General features: G+C 39.7%; 1 protein-coding gene across 1 annotated transcript; it reads right to left on the minus strand.

The window, feature by feature from the left end:
- Positions 1–587: 587 nt before the first annotated feature.
- On the minus strand, positions 588–10,783 carry cercam (cerebral endothelial cell adhesion molecule). Its single transcript, XM_041059625.1, has 12 exons — positions 10,376–10,783; positions 8,958–9,068; positions 7,937–8,054; positions 7,663–7,797; positions 7,376–7,580; positions 7,070–7,189; positions 6,856–6,932; positions 6,356–6,462; positions 5,979–6,111; positions 5,763–5,890; positions 5,027–5,230; positions 588–3,033 (listed from the first exon to the last, which is right to left on the minus strand). The coding sequence occupies exons 1-12, from the start codon at positions 10,576–10,578 to the stop codon at positions 2,799–2,801; spliced, it is 1,776 nt and encodes a 591-aa protein (XP_040915559.1). The 5' UTR covers positions 10,579–10,783; the 3' UTR covers positions 588–2,798.
- Between the last annotated feature and the right edge of the window lie 4,505 nt (positions 10,784–15,288).

Consider the following 15,288-nt stretch of genomic DNA (forward strand, 5'->3'; position numbering starts at 1 on the left):
CTTATGCAAACAGCTGACATCAAGACACTACACCAGAGACAAAATAGCTGAATGCATAAGATCTGGTTTGATTTGTTACACTTGTTGACAGGACAGGACTGACACACTATTAAGTGTAGCATATAGAAAGAAAAAATCAGAGCATGCTACAAAAATGTCCCTGCACAGACATACACAAAACTTTTCAATGGTTCTACTAAAGTTTTATGTCCACTTAATTTTACAATGACTGAGATCAAGACATTTGCAGTAAAATAAAAGTAAAATATAGATTATACAGATGGATTAGTCAGAAAAGAAGTAAATGAAATCTAAATTGTGCAACTGTATTTCCAAAGATTGTCACAAATCCAGGGACAAGGAACTTGCCTGGTCCACCTGATTTTATCATGAAAAATGATATTGTACCCCCTTGTGGTGGATCATGGTCAGTACAACATATGGTAGTACTAACTTCCCCTCAAATTTCTGTAAACTCCTCTAACCACCAAAAGTCTGGCTTGTCAATTAACATCATCCACAACCACATTCATACAATGAAACAATGTGTAAAAACTAATTTTTATTAACTTTTGAAAAGTTTGCTGAACATTTACCCAAACATCCTGTTTTATAACGTGAGTACAAATTTATTGCTCAAAGACGCTTAGAGAGAGAGGCTTTTGGTAGAAAAGCCATTGCACTTCAATTGCATGTTGTAAATCATGTCGTGTGACTCGTCTGTCAACCACATCAAGAGTGACTCAACAAATAAATTAAGACATACGCAGGAAAAGCAACACACATAATGAGAGCAAATGAATGCACGACATTAGACCATCTTAGATGCAAAAACATATGAATGTGGCATACGTTTAGCGTAACTTGATCATTGTAATTTAAATCCACGAGGGACGTCAGAATTACATCAGTTACTTGTATTGCAACCCTGTTCAAAGTGTCAACACATTCCTACATTGAAAAGGATCCTAGTGATTCTACAAAAAGGTTATTATTACAGGCTGTGCTTTAATATGGCTTATTAAGACTTCTGCTACAATACATGTGGGGTCACTTGTACTTTTTTTAAGTATAAAGGAAGGCATGTTGATCAGGTAGGCATGTGGCATTCCGTACAAAGCTATTCAAACAATACACAGGTTCCTATATTAATGTTTTTATTTTAAACATGTGCAGGGTACAGTGAGTAGGGTGGCCCTGTCACTGCCATTTATAAACATAGGTCTCTCCTTTTCAAATTGTGTCTGGGATCTCAGTTAGCTGCGGGACTGAATAGGCTCTAGGCCAATTGAATTGTGTCAAATGATTGGCACAGCAGCGAAAGGGGTGAGTCCCCCTCTTAGTGTGCAGAAGGCTTGGAGGGACAGGTCTAGTCTCGTGCAGTGAGTGAACCAGTGCCCAGCTTGAGAGAGCTCCTGTGTGCCGCTAAATATGTGCATTTCTGATTGAAAGATAACATCTCCTGCCATCCATTCACTAATATGTTCAATTCATGTTAACGTATTTTTATAGACATTTAAATTTGTGGGGGAAAAAATTAAAAAAATTGTCTAATCAACCAAAAATTCCATGACCCCCCTGCAGTACCTCCGCGGACCCCCTAGGGGTCACAGACCCCCCTGTTGTAGAGCTCTGCTTGAGAGTATAATGCCAGATATACTGGCATTATACTCTTCTCTTTTTGGTAGATAAAGTTAGAACTGTTACGTATGATTTAACCTAAACCTTAACGATTGAACAATGCCATTTTAGCATCTAAATAAAAATATAAAAATGTAAAAAATAAGTGTGGAGACAAAAACTTGAAGGCAATCAGAACATGAAGTTCAAGTTGTGTGGCCAAATATGAAACACGGCCATCAATTAGAGAGTAGTCTAACCCTAACCCTAACCCAAGTCAGTGTTATTTCAGTTATAGTAATGACTTGTTAAAAAAAAAAAAATTAAAGAAGCTTAAATTGTTCATATGCAAACATTCACTGTGTTAGTTTCACTAACAAAACACTTACTGCATGTAATCTGGTACCACTGGAACAGTCTTATTCTGTCCCTGGAAACCATGAAGCACATCAATTTTAAAACTGTTAATGAAGCAAAGGGAAATATTCAACAGGGTTAATCTTTGCCTTAGATACAACTGTATCTCTTAACAGTACCAGTGGAAGATATGCACAAATGGAAAAATGGAGTAGATAGATATGACAACATGGAAAAAAAGAGAAATAATAGCAATAACAGTCTGAGACTTTCGTCCAAACTTGCCAGGAGTTGTGAACAGAGTAACTACTGGATCCTCAGTCTGTGATCAACAGACAGTCCTTATAAAGCCACCTGCCAACATTCCACATGCAACATGCAATCATTAGAAGCACACACACCATTACAAGCACACATTCAAACAAAGATGCTCTTGACCTCAGCCATACAAACTGTATGAACTCTCAGAATATTAAATATGTTTGAATAAAGTAAAAAAAAAAAATCTCAAGGGTGGATTGTTCTCGAGAAAAATCTGCTGTGCACGTTCAAGCATCTGAATTACTAAGATGCACACATCCATTGCTTTTACATCTCAACAAACATCGTCCCTTATGTTGTTAAAAATTATCCTGTGCCATTCACTTACTAACATGCTTTGAAAAAAACATAGTCCAGGTCCAAATGACACTGAGCATGTCAGTGGTGTGACACAAGGTAGACTGGAAAGGGTCTGAGAGCAGTTCCTCTTCTCTGCATCTGTCTCTCTGACCTTGTGGCCTTTTGACCTGCATGTCCTCCACAGCCACGTCAGCTCCGCACTAAAGTTCATCCCTGTAGGCAGCTGACAGCATCTCGGGTGGCGGCGCAGCCCCTTTCAGGGTCTTGTGGGAACCCCTCCAATCGGTGCGTACCGAGTCATCGTCCCACAGAGTGGACGTCTCCGTGTCGCTCACCCACTGGGGATCACCAGCGTAGTGACATGGCTGGACCAGGAGAGGGCGTGCACTGAAGGCTTGTAAGTTTCTGTTGGGGAAATGGGACTTGTAGTCCTCACTGCAGAGAGAGAAAGCAGTGGTAAGAGATCACGTGGATTTGGCTGAATTCATTTGAGACTTTAGAACATCTAGTATGTAACAATATAAGAAAATAACATCTAACAACAGAATGGACAACCACATCAGAGATTAAATATTAGTGCACTTTTAGCAAATTTTCCTTCAAGTAAGCGTTGATAATTAGTATCTGTGTTATCTTTGACGTAAGTTGAAATGCATCCATTTCACAGAGGCTGATTTGCAGTTACTCTCAGCATGAAGGGCGACAGCAGGACCGAAGTGTGGTGTGCGGTTGTTGTGCATTCTTAGCTGACCAGTCAAGCATAACGAATTAGAATCACAGAGGTGAGAGAGAGAGAGAACAGAGAAAGTGGGCTGGCTTTAAGCCAGTTTTCCACACATGATGAAGCACACAGACGCTGCCAAGCCTTCTGGTTTGCAGGCACTTCAGCCCAAAGTCCATTTCATCTCTTACAGTCAGCAGCTCATATGTGTCCCTTTTACTCTGTTAGATCATCACTGTAGGACGATGAGAAGAGTTGTCTGGTTGGGGCTACTGCCAGAAATATTGGGGTTAGAAATGGGAACGGGGTTGCTTTAACATGGAGCCATTAGGTTAAAAAAACTGTTTGGAGGAGAAATATTTTTAAGGTGTCACAACTAATGCAAGCCACAATGTCTTTATAATAAACCACAAACAAACAACAAATTGCATATAGGCCTACAGCCACCTGGGTTGGAGAGAAATTAATAGAGATGAGATGGAGGAGGAATTAATGGAGGAAAACAAAGATTAATAGTAGTGGATACTTTTGGACTGCTGAGAGGACCAAAATGCTGTTGCTGACAACTTTGGAACTTTAGTTTTTTTGAATTGGACAAACTGTGAATGTAAGAATAGAAACAAGACCAATAGTCTACAGCCGCGCTAACAGCTCTGAGCTATATTTAGGACAAGTGGTGCTTTGAAATAAACAGCTCAAATAGCTCATTTGAACTAAATAGTTCAAAGCAAGGCGCTCTTGAAGAAAATACTAACATGCTTAAGCTTAGCGCGTATAATGTATAGCATACCACGTTCACTGTCCCAGTTTAGCAAATCAGTATACTAATATTGGCTAATTACCATTAACACAACATACAGCTGTGGCTGACGGGAACGTCTTTAGTCATGCAGGCATTTGATCATGAACCAAAGCATTAAACAACATTTTGACCTGATGACGGAGCTAAATCAAATGTTAAGGGATCACTGAAGTTATTAAAATTCCCAATGAAGCAGACATGTGAGCACCAAATTTAGAGGGAACCCATCCAACTGAAGCGTTTAACTAAATAAGAAAAGTGTAAACTTCATAGCGACCCCACAACCATGGCTAAAAATGTTAATCTTTTTTAAGTTCACCACAAGTCTCAAACAAACACATCTGAATCCCCTTTGGCTGTTCAAGTCTATCTGGCAACCACAAGTGTGCCTTAAAAAAGAAGAAGTCCACTTTGCCTCAAACAATCCAGGCAATCAATCCCAGAGGGAGACGCTGCCATGAAACCTGCATATCATAAAAGATTAAAGATTTATTTTCAAATGTGGTGTTTTTATTTAGCTCAAAGAGCACTACATATAAAACTGACTAGAATAGAGATTCAGGCCAAAACTGACCACAGTAAAACAGTAAGTAAAACCACAGATGTCACTATAGTTCTTTAATCTATAACTCTATAAAAGCTAGGCTAAATATATAGCATGCATAGGCAGAGTTTAGGCAGCTATAGGGAAGAACATTTGTAATTATGAGGTCTGTTTTAATTATATGTCTGGTGGCAGAAGAATGCTGAAAGACAGGGTTTTCCATAGATATCACTGAACGTGAACATGACTGATAAGGAACACCTATATAATTTCACACAAATATTCATCAAGACCAAAATTAAAACTGGAAAAGTATGATGTGTGCAGGCATCTGAGGATTCAGAGCTCTTGTCATACATACTTGGGATGTTTGTCATACATGATGGGCAGGAACTCATCTACAGGCAGCATCTTGGAAAGCGGTTCAGCATTGAGCAGTTTTTGGGCTCCTTGTAGCGAGATGGCATAAGAGAGGGTCCAGTACGAGTAGTCCGCCATCACCAAGTTACGGACATTCTCCACAGGATCCTCGTTTCCAGGATTCACCTGCTTCCTGCCAAAATATCTGTAGCACCATAAAAACCATAATGAGAAAAAAAGAAGGTAAAGAAGAAGAAAAATGTCAAAAACAACTGCTCTTTGCTCTTCTTTGCTGCCAAATGTGCTGGAAATTGCTTTTCTTTTCTTTTTGCAGCATTTGTGCTGCATATGTGTCTAACCATTTTCAGAGAGGTAAGGAAACCAAAATACACACACAAAGGAAAGCTGGTACACATCCCACCTTAATGCTGATAGATACTTTCAAAATACTTTCATCATGTGCCTGAGGTTTTGTTTCCATCTGCTTTGAAACTGTAATCACGGACAAACTGACACACAAATACAAGCCTGAGACTGAGACTATTTAGCTGTGTTTAAATAAGCTGTGAGTAACGTGTGTTGCATTCCTGAACATGGGGTCAGAGGACAGATGGCCCCTTTCTTCAACACACAACACACTTGTGAGGATACTGTATTGACTTAACCTTATTTCACCCATTCCTGCCTAATTCTTAGCCTTAATTTAAAACAGGAACAATGTAAATAGTCTGTCTTACATGATGTCCCAATCCAGCTCCACCTGCTCCACCTCCTCCATCATTTTGAGGGCTCGTCGTTTGAAGTTAGACTGAAAACGAACGTCGTCCTCAAAGACAAGTGCTTTATCCATCTGCAAGTCCACTATCTGAGAAGGAAAAAATGTTTGTTTCAGGCCGACCAAAAGATGGTTAAGATGGTTTGGTCCTTCATGTACAATTTGTGTGTCTTCTCACCTCCTTCCAGATGTAGAAGTGGCTGAGGAAGCAGCCCACCTCTCCTTTAGTCAGGGTGCGTCCAGAGAACGGGTCGTAGTAGCCTGGTAGCAGGTCAACGCCCAGGATCTTAATGTCACTGCTGTTCAGTGCACTGAACACACACATATTATTATATTCCTATAATTCCACAGACAACCTCATTGCACACTGTCCACTGCTGCCTGCAAACTGTTTGCCACGTGTTATAATTAGGCATAAAAATTGATTTTTTTTTCAGCCTCAACTGTCTTCATTTTCAGATTTGCTCAAAATAGGATAATAAATGAAATATAAACCTACAGTAAAAACAATATCCATAGTTCTGTGTTCTCACTGTATTAGAGTACTGCACTTACTTCCCATCCACAGCATCCACCACCTTGACGTCAATCTCCAGCTCATTCAGAGAGAACAACATCCGATCCCTGCGGTCAGCACGGCGTCGCAGATTTATCAGATATATCTGTGACAAGGAAGACAAATTGATATTTAACTCTGAAAACTGCATGTCATGCACTGTGGACATGCACATCGTTGACCCCATTTTTGACTTCTACAAACAGATCTACTGCTTATTCCTTACTTATTTAAAAATTCATCCAGCGACAACTTTTCAGTGATAACACACTTCACACTCATTCTGGGTGATGCTAAAATGCCTAAATAAACTACAGAATTCCTTAATGCTCTCATCATTACGTAGCCCACTGTGTGAGCATACAAATTTAATTAAAAGCTGATGTCAAGAAGCTTAACAGCAAGTTTTAGATTAACAGCATTCAAGAATTTGGGTAAATATAATTTTTCTTTTCTCTGATGCTGAGAGGTTTTGATTCTAGTTGAAAAATCTTTTTACCTCATCAAAGCCCATGAGGTCTCTCTGTTTGGGGAACATGTGAACGAAGCGAGACGGGTACATGGGAGGACCATCAACTATTTGACAAACAGTTGGAAGAGAAGAACATAAATCAGTAAAATGCAGAGATGTGGCTGATTAGACCACGATTAACAACAGTTGCTTTTCAGATATGTTTTCAGCCTGTGTGTCGGTGAATCCGGTCTGTTCTTACTTAGGGACTCAAGGTGGACATGAACAAAGTTGAGGCGATCATCTTCCAAGGTGTGGTGAGGTTTGGCCGGGACGTTTAGGTAGCCATAGCGCTCCTTGTTACACAGGTACATCTGTATCTCTGAGTAGTAACAAGGACGGATCAATCAATGAATAGATGAATGAATGACTCATTAATTGTGTAACATCCTTGCTTTCTCACTAGGACACATTAATCTAACGGTGAAAAAGTGTGTTTGTACATGCATTACTTGTCTTTAAGTGCATGTGAAGACAAAAACACAACTACAAACAAGCACCAACAAACCTGCAGCGCGACAGGAGAAGGCGAACACGATGATGTCGTCATAGGGCCATGAGTAGTCCTCGTGAGGAGGGTAGAAAGCCAGATTCTTCATGCCCTCCTTCCTTAAATCCAGCAGCATGGTGGAGTGGACCATGGGCACCGGGAAGCACCCCAGTCGGTGGCGGTGACGGGTAGGGAAATACTCTGCTGTTCGACGATAATATCCCTAAATAAGAGCACACGAAGAAGTGTTATTTTACAATAGGTGGTCGATCGCTATGAAGTTTACACTCTGAAGTGTTGCTCACCTGCGGAGTGATACCACACCAGTAGTTGGAGTACGCTCCCTGTGAATCTAACATGGGAGCAATGACGGACTTGTTCTCTGCTATTAGCAGGCTGAGGGTGTCTGGGTTGGTGAGGATATTGTCTGTGTCAGCATACTGAAACAGAGACACAGAGGAACACAGAATGTGTCTTTTCTCAGCAGCAAAGAAGGTACTAATTTCATCAGATGAATCAAGGAAGGTACTGATATGAATCTAAAACTGCTGTCACAAGTAACATTATTTTATAGCATACCAGGATGTAGTCAGCCCAGCGTTTTCTGGCAAAGTTCAGCGCTGCCTGCTTCAGCTTCATCACATACTCATATCTGCTGTTTGGCCAATGCTTAGGACCCAGCTCTCCTGCATAGGACCTGAGACAAACAGAAACAATAGAGACCATATATATATATATATAAACTATCACAGCATACTGTTGAACTGATCTGACATTTTCTAATGGAGTTAGGCTCAAAGATTTCTTTAGCAAAATACCTTTCCTAAATAAGTGATACCATGAAAACATTTAACTCAAAATGAAAATAAAAATCAATCACTAGTTTCAACCACTTTTCAATGCAGAATTTCAAAGCTAAGAAATAAATACAGAAACACAAGAAAAATTAGAATGGGGGTAAAAATGCTTAAGTAGATCACCAAATAAATTCTATATACTGTATGATAAACACCACAGACGTATAAACAAGGCTTAACATACAGCTATACTGACACCTTCAAAAAAAAAGTTCAGACTATGTAACTGACCTATATACAGAGTCTATAACTGACATGTATCCACAAAAAATCTCCACTGATGATCTCCTCAGCTCCGACAGACGTCCACACAGAGAAACTCGTATGGACAAGCAGAGGCGTGCAGCATCATTCCTTATTATCCAAAGATAAAATTCAGTGACTCCACTCAGGCTATAAAGGTGTGTTAATAAATTTTCATAGTGCGTAGGACAAAAAGACAGAATGAGCAAGATCAAAGCTTCAAGTACAGCTTTGAGCTGGAACATTAGCAAGGGGGCTAATTTATTTAATTACCACCAGTATGACACTTCAGGGAATGTTTGATTGTGATCCTGATAAAATCAAAGAGAGGGAGAGGGCTTACTCCGTTCTTTTCCTTCATATCTATGGACCTACTGAAGTGTCCTGAGGAAGATTTGCTAGTTCTACACATGACCTGCAGCATCAGGACAGGATCAGCATTGAACCAGACCACTATTGTGAAAAAGTTCAGTACATTAATACACTGTATTTGGACTTACGTGGGCTGATCCATGGGCCTCCACTCAACGTAATGGTAAAATCTCTGCATGACAGTAAGCCACTCTTTCAGTATGGCTGTGGTGTTATCTAAGTTGTGATCCGTGGCAGCCCTAAGGAGAGAGAAAGCAGATGGTACAATAGAGGCACATTTCCAAAACAGATGAAAATCAGGCTGAGTGAAATGTTTTGACTGCTGGTTTAAAGGAGTGAATATGGACAGAACTCCAATGAATCTTTACAATGTACACATATTTGTTTTTCTCTCATAAGGCAATTTCTGAGAGGAATATTTAAAAAGAGAATTTGCAAACCACCTTGAAGTGACCAAATCTGGAAGATTTCAGAGTTTCGATCAGGAGTTCACACTGGTCTTTCCATGATAACTACATGCCACAGTAACTGTATGTAATCTACCAAAGTGCTAATTTTATGTTTATCTCACTGCTACTTCAAAATATCTGCTCCAGGAAACTCTGACTTGGTTAAAAGCAGGAAGTGGACAAGATGATGACTCAGTACCATGAAACAATACAGAGATTTTGCCAAATGGTTTGTAGCGTGTTATGTGTCCATTTAAAGTCTCTGCATGATTTATGGGCCTAAATGAGAACAAAAACCAATTAGCAGAGATTCTCTATGGTGAAATACAGATTTTTTTTATATGATATTTGCATCAGTAAGATTAAGTATTTTAATTTGCTGGATTAACTGAAAACATTATTTCATCCATGAACAATTTCTCTACTAGTTCTCAGAAAATTTACTTTATCTTAACACTGATGTTGGGAAGTAAACCTGAATCTTGTGATAAAGGATATTTTTCCACATCCCCACCTCTAGTGGAAAGGTAGTGTAATATCTTAACCACACATTTTCAATTCACCGTGGATCATGTTGAATGATTGTCACAGATCTCTTTTGTACTGTTAGGCACCTGAGCAAAAGTTCACCCTTTCTTCTTAGATCCAGTTTCATCAAATCAAATCTTAAATTTACAAGGAAAATACAGTTTAAACGAGAATAATCTACTGCTAAGTAACCCACAGGCACAAAGTGCTAAAACCACTGGAGGACAGTTCACTTTGTGGGTTTTAATCGTTAGTGTTAGACAAAGTTTATTCAAAGCATTGTTAAGAAAGCATATCAGCTGGAAGAAACTCAACAGGACATAAATTCATGCAAACCACAGAAGGAAATGAATGTGGCGGAGAGAGAAAAGGCAGCCTGGACTGAGAGGAGGCACGGGGGGGATAGGGGAGGGGGAGATCGCTGCTGCTTTCACAAACTCATTTAAATGCCATTGACCTTTTGAACGGCTGCTATGGTTGGATTAAAAAAAAAGAAAAGAAAAAGGAGACCCCTGAACAAACAGCCCCGGCAGTGCATGCAGTCCTCGGTGTCCATGCAGGGAACCCACCACACAGAGATGCGATCTTTGGGGTAGTTGAGTCTCTCCAGAGCTCCGAGGTAGTAAGGCAGGGAATGGGCAGCGTTTCTGGCTATGATAGCGATAACCACGGTAGGAGGCTGCATTTTCGACTCCTCCGGATACTTTTCCTCCGCAAAGTAACCCTCTGCCTGGAAAACCAAGGCCGCTAAGACTAGAGAGAGAGGTAACATGGTGGAAGCTGGGAGGATACTAAACAATCCACGGGGCTCCAGCACCACAGCACGTAGTCGCTGTACGCGTCAGCAGTCCAAGAAAAAAAAAAATTTGGGCTTTCCCAAAATTTTCAACCCCCCTTCAGTTTATAGAACAAGCAAGCTGGTTCGATTTTTTCCAAGAACAAATCCAAACCCATTCCTACAGAGGTTTGAGTTACAACTTCCGCTTTAAGCCTGTGGCACAAGAAAAGTCTTGACAACGTCTTCCAAAGACGAAGGCGTGATTTGGCCAGACTGTGGTTCTCCAATAATCTCAGGAGACAATGGTGACATGTCCTGCTGAGGAAAGTGGAAAAGCTGTGACGTTCAGCAGTTAACATGCAGTCATCCAGTCAACAAACTCCATAAGGAATTAATTTAAAATTTTCTTTAAAAAACAAAACAAAAAAAAAAAAAACCCAAACCCTCACTTTTCTCTAAACTAGCACAAGCTCTTTCCTCCATGTTACATTTTTAGCCAACAGGTCAATCATTAGACTTAAGTGTGGGTGTTAACATTTATATACACATTAAGCACGTGTATTTCACGTTATGAAATATACTTAATAAGAAACATATTGCACAAATATGTGGTATAAAATGTAGTAGTAATATGAAAGCTGCAGTGTTCATCAGTAGTTGGTAGTTTCTGTTGTTTATCCTGGCTGCAGTTTCAGAGATCGACCAGCAGAGGGAGAGTTTGATCCAAGAGAAGGTCCATGTGAAAGCATATGTCTGAGGCCCTTGGCCATAATGGTTTTATTAGTTAATCACAATTGTATGGGCAAGCTGTGTCAAAAGCATTCTCAAAGAACTGACACAGATATTATATAGATGCATTACCTGCATCTGCTGCAAGGAGGAGCTCAACTTCTGAAATGCACTCACATTAAGGAGATGTGTAAAATAGGCTGTAATTTCTCAGAAAACATTTATTTTGTTCAGAAAAGGCAATAATGGGTAAAGTAACTAAAGAAAATCTAATGTGGAATAAACTCAGCTGTATTTATTTGTAGTTTAAGATTTAATATACAAGACTTATAATAAGCTCATAAAACACGATGCTTTGCTATAGAGTGAAGTTTATGTAGTTCAAATTTGCCGACAAAACACTTCACACTGTGTTATTGCTACTTTTACTTAAGTATCTGAATACTTCTTCCACCACTGGTGCAAGTTATTTACACTAATGTGATGCAAAGCTGATGGTGTGAATGCCACAGGGTGATCGGGGGACTTCATGACTGCAGTGTCTGCCCTTGTCTCCTGTAGGAAGGGTTAAGTGATGAGTTTAAAGCAGCAAACACAGAAGATCTGATCAGAGAGACAAAGAGAGCTGGGAGGGGGACTGATCACTGAACCAGTGGAGTTATGGCAGTTCTTAAAACAACATTGGAAATTTTTTGGTATTTAGCCGAGAGATCATCTAAAAAAAAAATTAAATACAACATTATTAGTCATCTTCCATTTGCTCTGTGGTGTTATTTATTATTATGGTCTGTAGAGGAGAGGAGTTGTTCATTGTGGCTAGAGATGCTGTAGAGACACCTTCCATTACTCACTTGATTAAACAGCTACTGGTATTGTTCAGTCTTACAGTCAACAAATTACTCTTATTTATTCATCTCCCCTGATGAGGTCATAACTGGTAGATAAGAACCACTGTGTTTCTCAAGACGGTGGATCAAAAGGAGAGTTCACTTTAGATTTTTGCTGCACTTTGAACCTCCTCAGTGACCCCTGGAGGTCCTTGGAGAAGATCTCAGTCCATCATTGGTTAGATCCAGCAAGTTTAAATCGTTCTTGACCAGTTTGTAAAGGTCCAAAAATTATTTTCTAACATTCCTCATCTGTGTGATAACGTAAATGACGTGTGTCAACAAAACCTGATCCAGTCATCTAAATCAGTTAGACTGAAAGGGCAAGAAAAGAAAAAAAATTCAAATACTAATTTTAAGTGGAAAATAATAAAAATTGATGTTCTGCTCAAAACTCAAGTGGAAAGTCACGATCTGAATTTGTGGTTGACAGGACAGAAGCTGGGAAAAGAGCAAAAAGAGGAGTGATGGGAAAAGGAGAAAGAGAATGGTGAAGAAAGAAGAAATGAGGAGAGGCATAGATGTGGGTGGAAAATAATAAACAAAGTGGTATATAATGAATTTTGACTCTTATGGCGGGCTTTGTGAATAAACTAAGGCAGTCATTGCTAACAATAGCAGCCTTTGGGTTAAAGGCGCAGTTTGTGTGGACAGGTCAGGGGGTTGAGGGTCAAATCTCTCCTATTCATGACACCCCAAGTGTTTCCACAGTCACACACAAACACACACTCGGACACACGCATATATATGTATGTCAGGGGCACTTTCCCAGCGTTTGTGGCTGAGGCAGATCTGGGAGAGTTCAACCTCGGGTGCACTAACTTTTCACTGCGAGGTCAAGGGTGGAGGTGGCGTTTGTGTGTGGGGGGGTGTGTGTGAATGAGAGACAGAGGGAGAAGGAAAGAGAGAGAAAAGATGGGGGGAGAGTGAAAGACAAAAAGAAAATCTGTATTGTTTTGACCAGATTGCAAGGGACAGATTGAAAGACTGCAGTTACATGATGATGGTGTATGTGTAGTGTGGCTTCACTCCGTTAAAAGCTCAGTTCATCCAAATTAAAAAAAAAAACAAAAAACTAATCTATTCACCAACTTTGTACCACAGAAATCTCAAAGACAGAAATATGAAAACTCCTGCAGAATACAACCAAACTACAAACTATCAGCCTAGCTGGAAACCAGCATGTAAATATGTTTTCATGAATCTGGGTGAAGTGAGCCTTTAAAGCATAGTGGGGGGTCTCTCAAGGGCCTGCTACTCATCCATGTTCACACACAGTCACACACACAAATGCACATCCTAGCCCCAGCAGGCAGTCACTATGCCACCAATCTCCCTTTCATCTTTTCTTTGCCCAGTCAGAATGCTTAAGTTAGCGTGAGAGAATGAGAGGCTGCAGGTTAGGATCTGTCAGAGTGAAAGTGTTTCTGTCTTTGTGTTTGTGTGTTGGGGACCGGGGCTGGTAGGCAGCAGAGAGTCGTGACATTCTCACAAGCTTCTGGGACCTTTATTGCTGTGGCAATAATCAATAGCGTTCCCACAGAGACGTCTTTTGGCTGGGCGGGTCAATACCTGTCACTCAGGGTCTGAGCCGTGGCACATACCCTCTTACTCAGCAGCTACAGCAGCTTCACTCTGTCGGCTCCGCTCCTCCGATGTCATCCTGTATGTACCTCAGGAGTGTAATGTTTTCACAATTTAAGGAGTCATGTGTTTTATTTGAACTCATATCCAATTCAGTCACTGTATCAGTGACTTTTTTTTTTTGCTCAATGCGGTGTTGAACAAAATCTTGTGACTCAACTAAAGGTGATTTTCTTTACCTATTCATCTTTTGATCATGGTTTATGATGAATCTTTTTACCCAAAACACAATACAATTCAACATACAATGACGTTAAACAGAGAAAAGCAACAGATCTTCACGTTTGCGAAACCAGCAAATGTTCTGCGTTTTGTTCTTGATAAATGACTCAAATGACCGGTCGATCATCAGCATGTTGTCTGTTCTTTTTCTGTCAGTCCACAAACGGATGAACTTTTTCAGCACTTGACCCAACTTGTGTTTGTTTGTTTTATTGTAAACTGAATGATTCCACAATCATCTGCTGGTTCAGAAAACCACCTGAGCTCATGAAACTCTTTCAGAACTGTAAAAATTGTTGTCAGGATGATAATTTGAAAGACAGTAATATTATCTTATCTTACCCACAGCATATGTACAGTATATTTTCCTATAGTTTTATGGGTGTACTATTTGTTCCTGGTTGATCAGTGTTGCTCATTAAATGTAATCCAAGTCAACATTTGATTTCCTGTTTGTAACTGTTAATAAAATACTCAACCTTACAGATGTTATGTTTCTGGTCACAATGACAAGTGTGAAGAGGGGATGCTGTGGAGCTTACAGCAGTATGGATAAATTGATAGCCAGGCCAGTAAACTGGGTGCTCTTTTCTTTTTTTTTTTTGAGTCAAGCACTTAAACAGAATTGCTTCAGTAAAAAATAACCTGTATACATCAAGTCCAGTCTTTACACCTCTTAGTCAGCACAGAGAAACTGATGCTCTGTCTGAATGCTCTGGCTATGCTGGAAATAATGAGATTATGAGGTCAGTGATACAGGTGTGATTGCATTATCTGTTCTCATGAATATGAAATAGATCATTTTCATCAAAACCTGTAAAATTTTTGATTTCTGATTTAATTTTTTTTTTTTAATTTATTGAATTTTACAGTTGCCAAATAAAATTATTGCTCAGTGAATTAATTTTACAGTACATGGTGGTTTTTATGGTGACAATGAGCCTTGCAGTGTGGTGTAGAGTGAAGCACAGGCTTTTTTTTGAACAGGGAAAATCTCCAGATAATGAGATATTAGGATGTTCTCTTTGGCTCATTATTTTCACCTTCATGCTACTACAGTTTAGAGTCTATTTAGAGATTTTGGGTGCAGAGGCATGATTTAGGAAAGTCAGCTTTTTCTAACTTGTAAAAACTGATATATATTTCAAATGCACATTTGCACATTTATTCAAAGCTGGATTTGCATTTAGTCTCGGAAACACTGATTCCTCTAACAATTCAC

This window comes from Toxotes jaculatrix, chromosome 16 (assembly GCF_017976425.1).
Source record: "Toxotes jaculatrix isolate fToxJac2 chromosome 16, fToxJac2.pri, whole genome shotgun sequence".
Taxonomy (NCBI): domain Eukaryota; kingdom Metazoa; phylum Chordata; class Actinopteri; family Toxotidae; genus Toxotes; species Toxotes jaculatrix.

Excerpts from the sequence above, each read along its gene's own strand:
- cercam (XM_041059625.1), bottom strand. The coding sequence starts at position 10,578 with ATGTTACCTCTCTCTCTAGTCTTAGCGGCCTTGGTTTTCCAGGCAGAG. Across the intron at positions 9,069-10,375 it reads AAAGATCGCATCTCTGTGTG|GGCTGCCACGGATCACAACT; the intron begins GTGGGTTCCCTG and ends CTCTCTCCTTAG. Across the intron at positions 7,581-7,662 it reads GGTGTGGTATCACTCCGCAG|GGATATTATCGTCGAACAGC; the intron begins GTGAGCAACACT and ends GCTCTTATTTAG.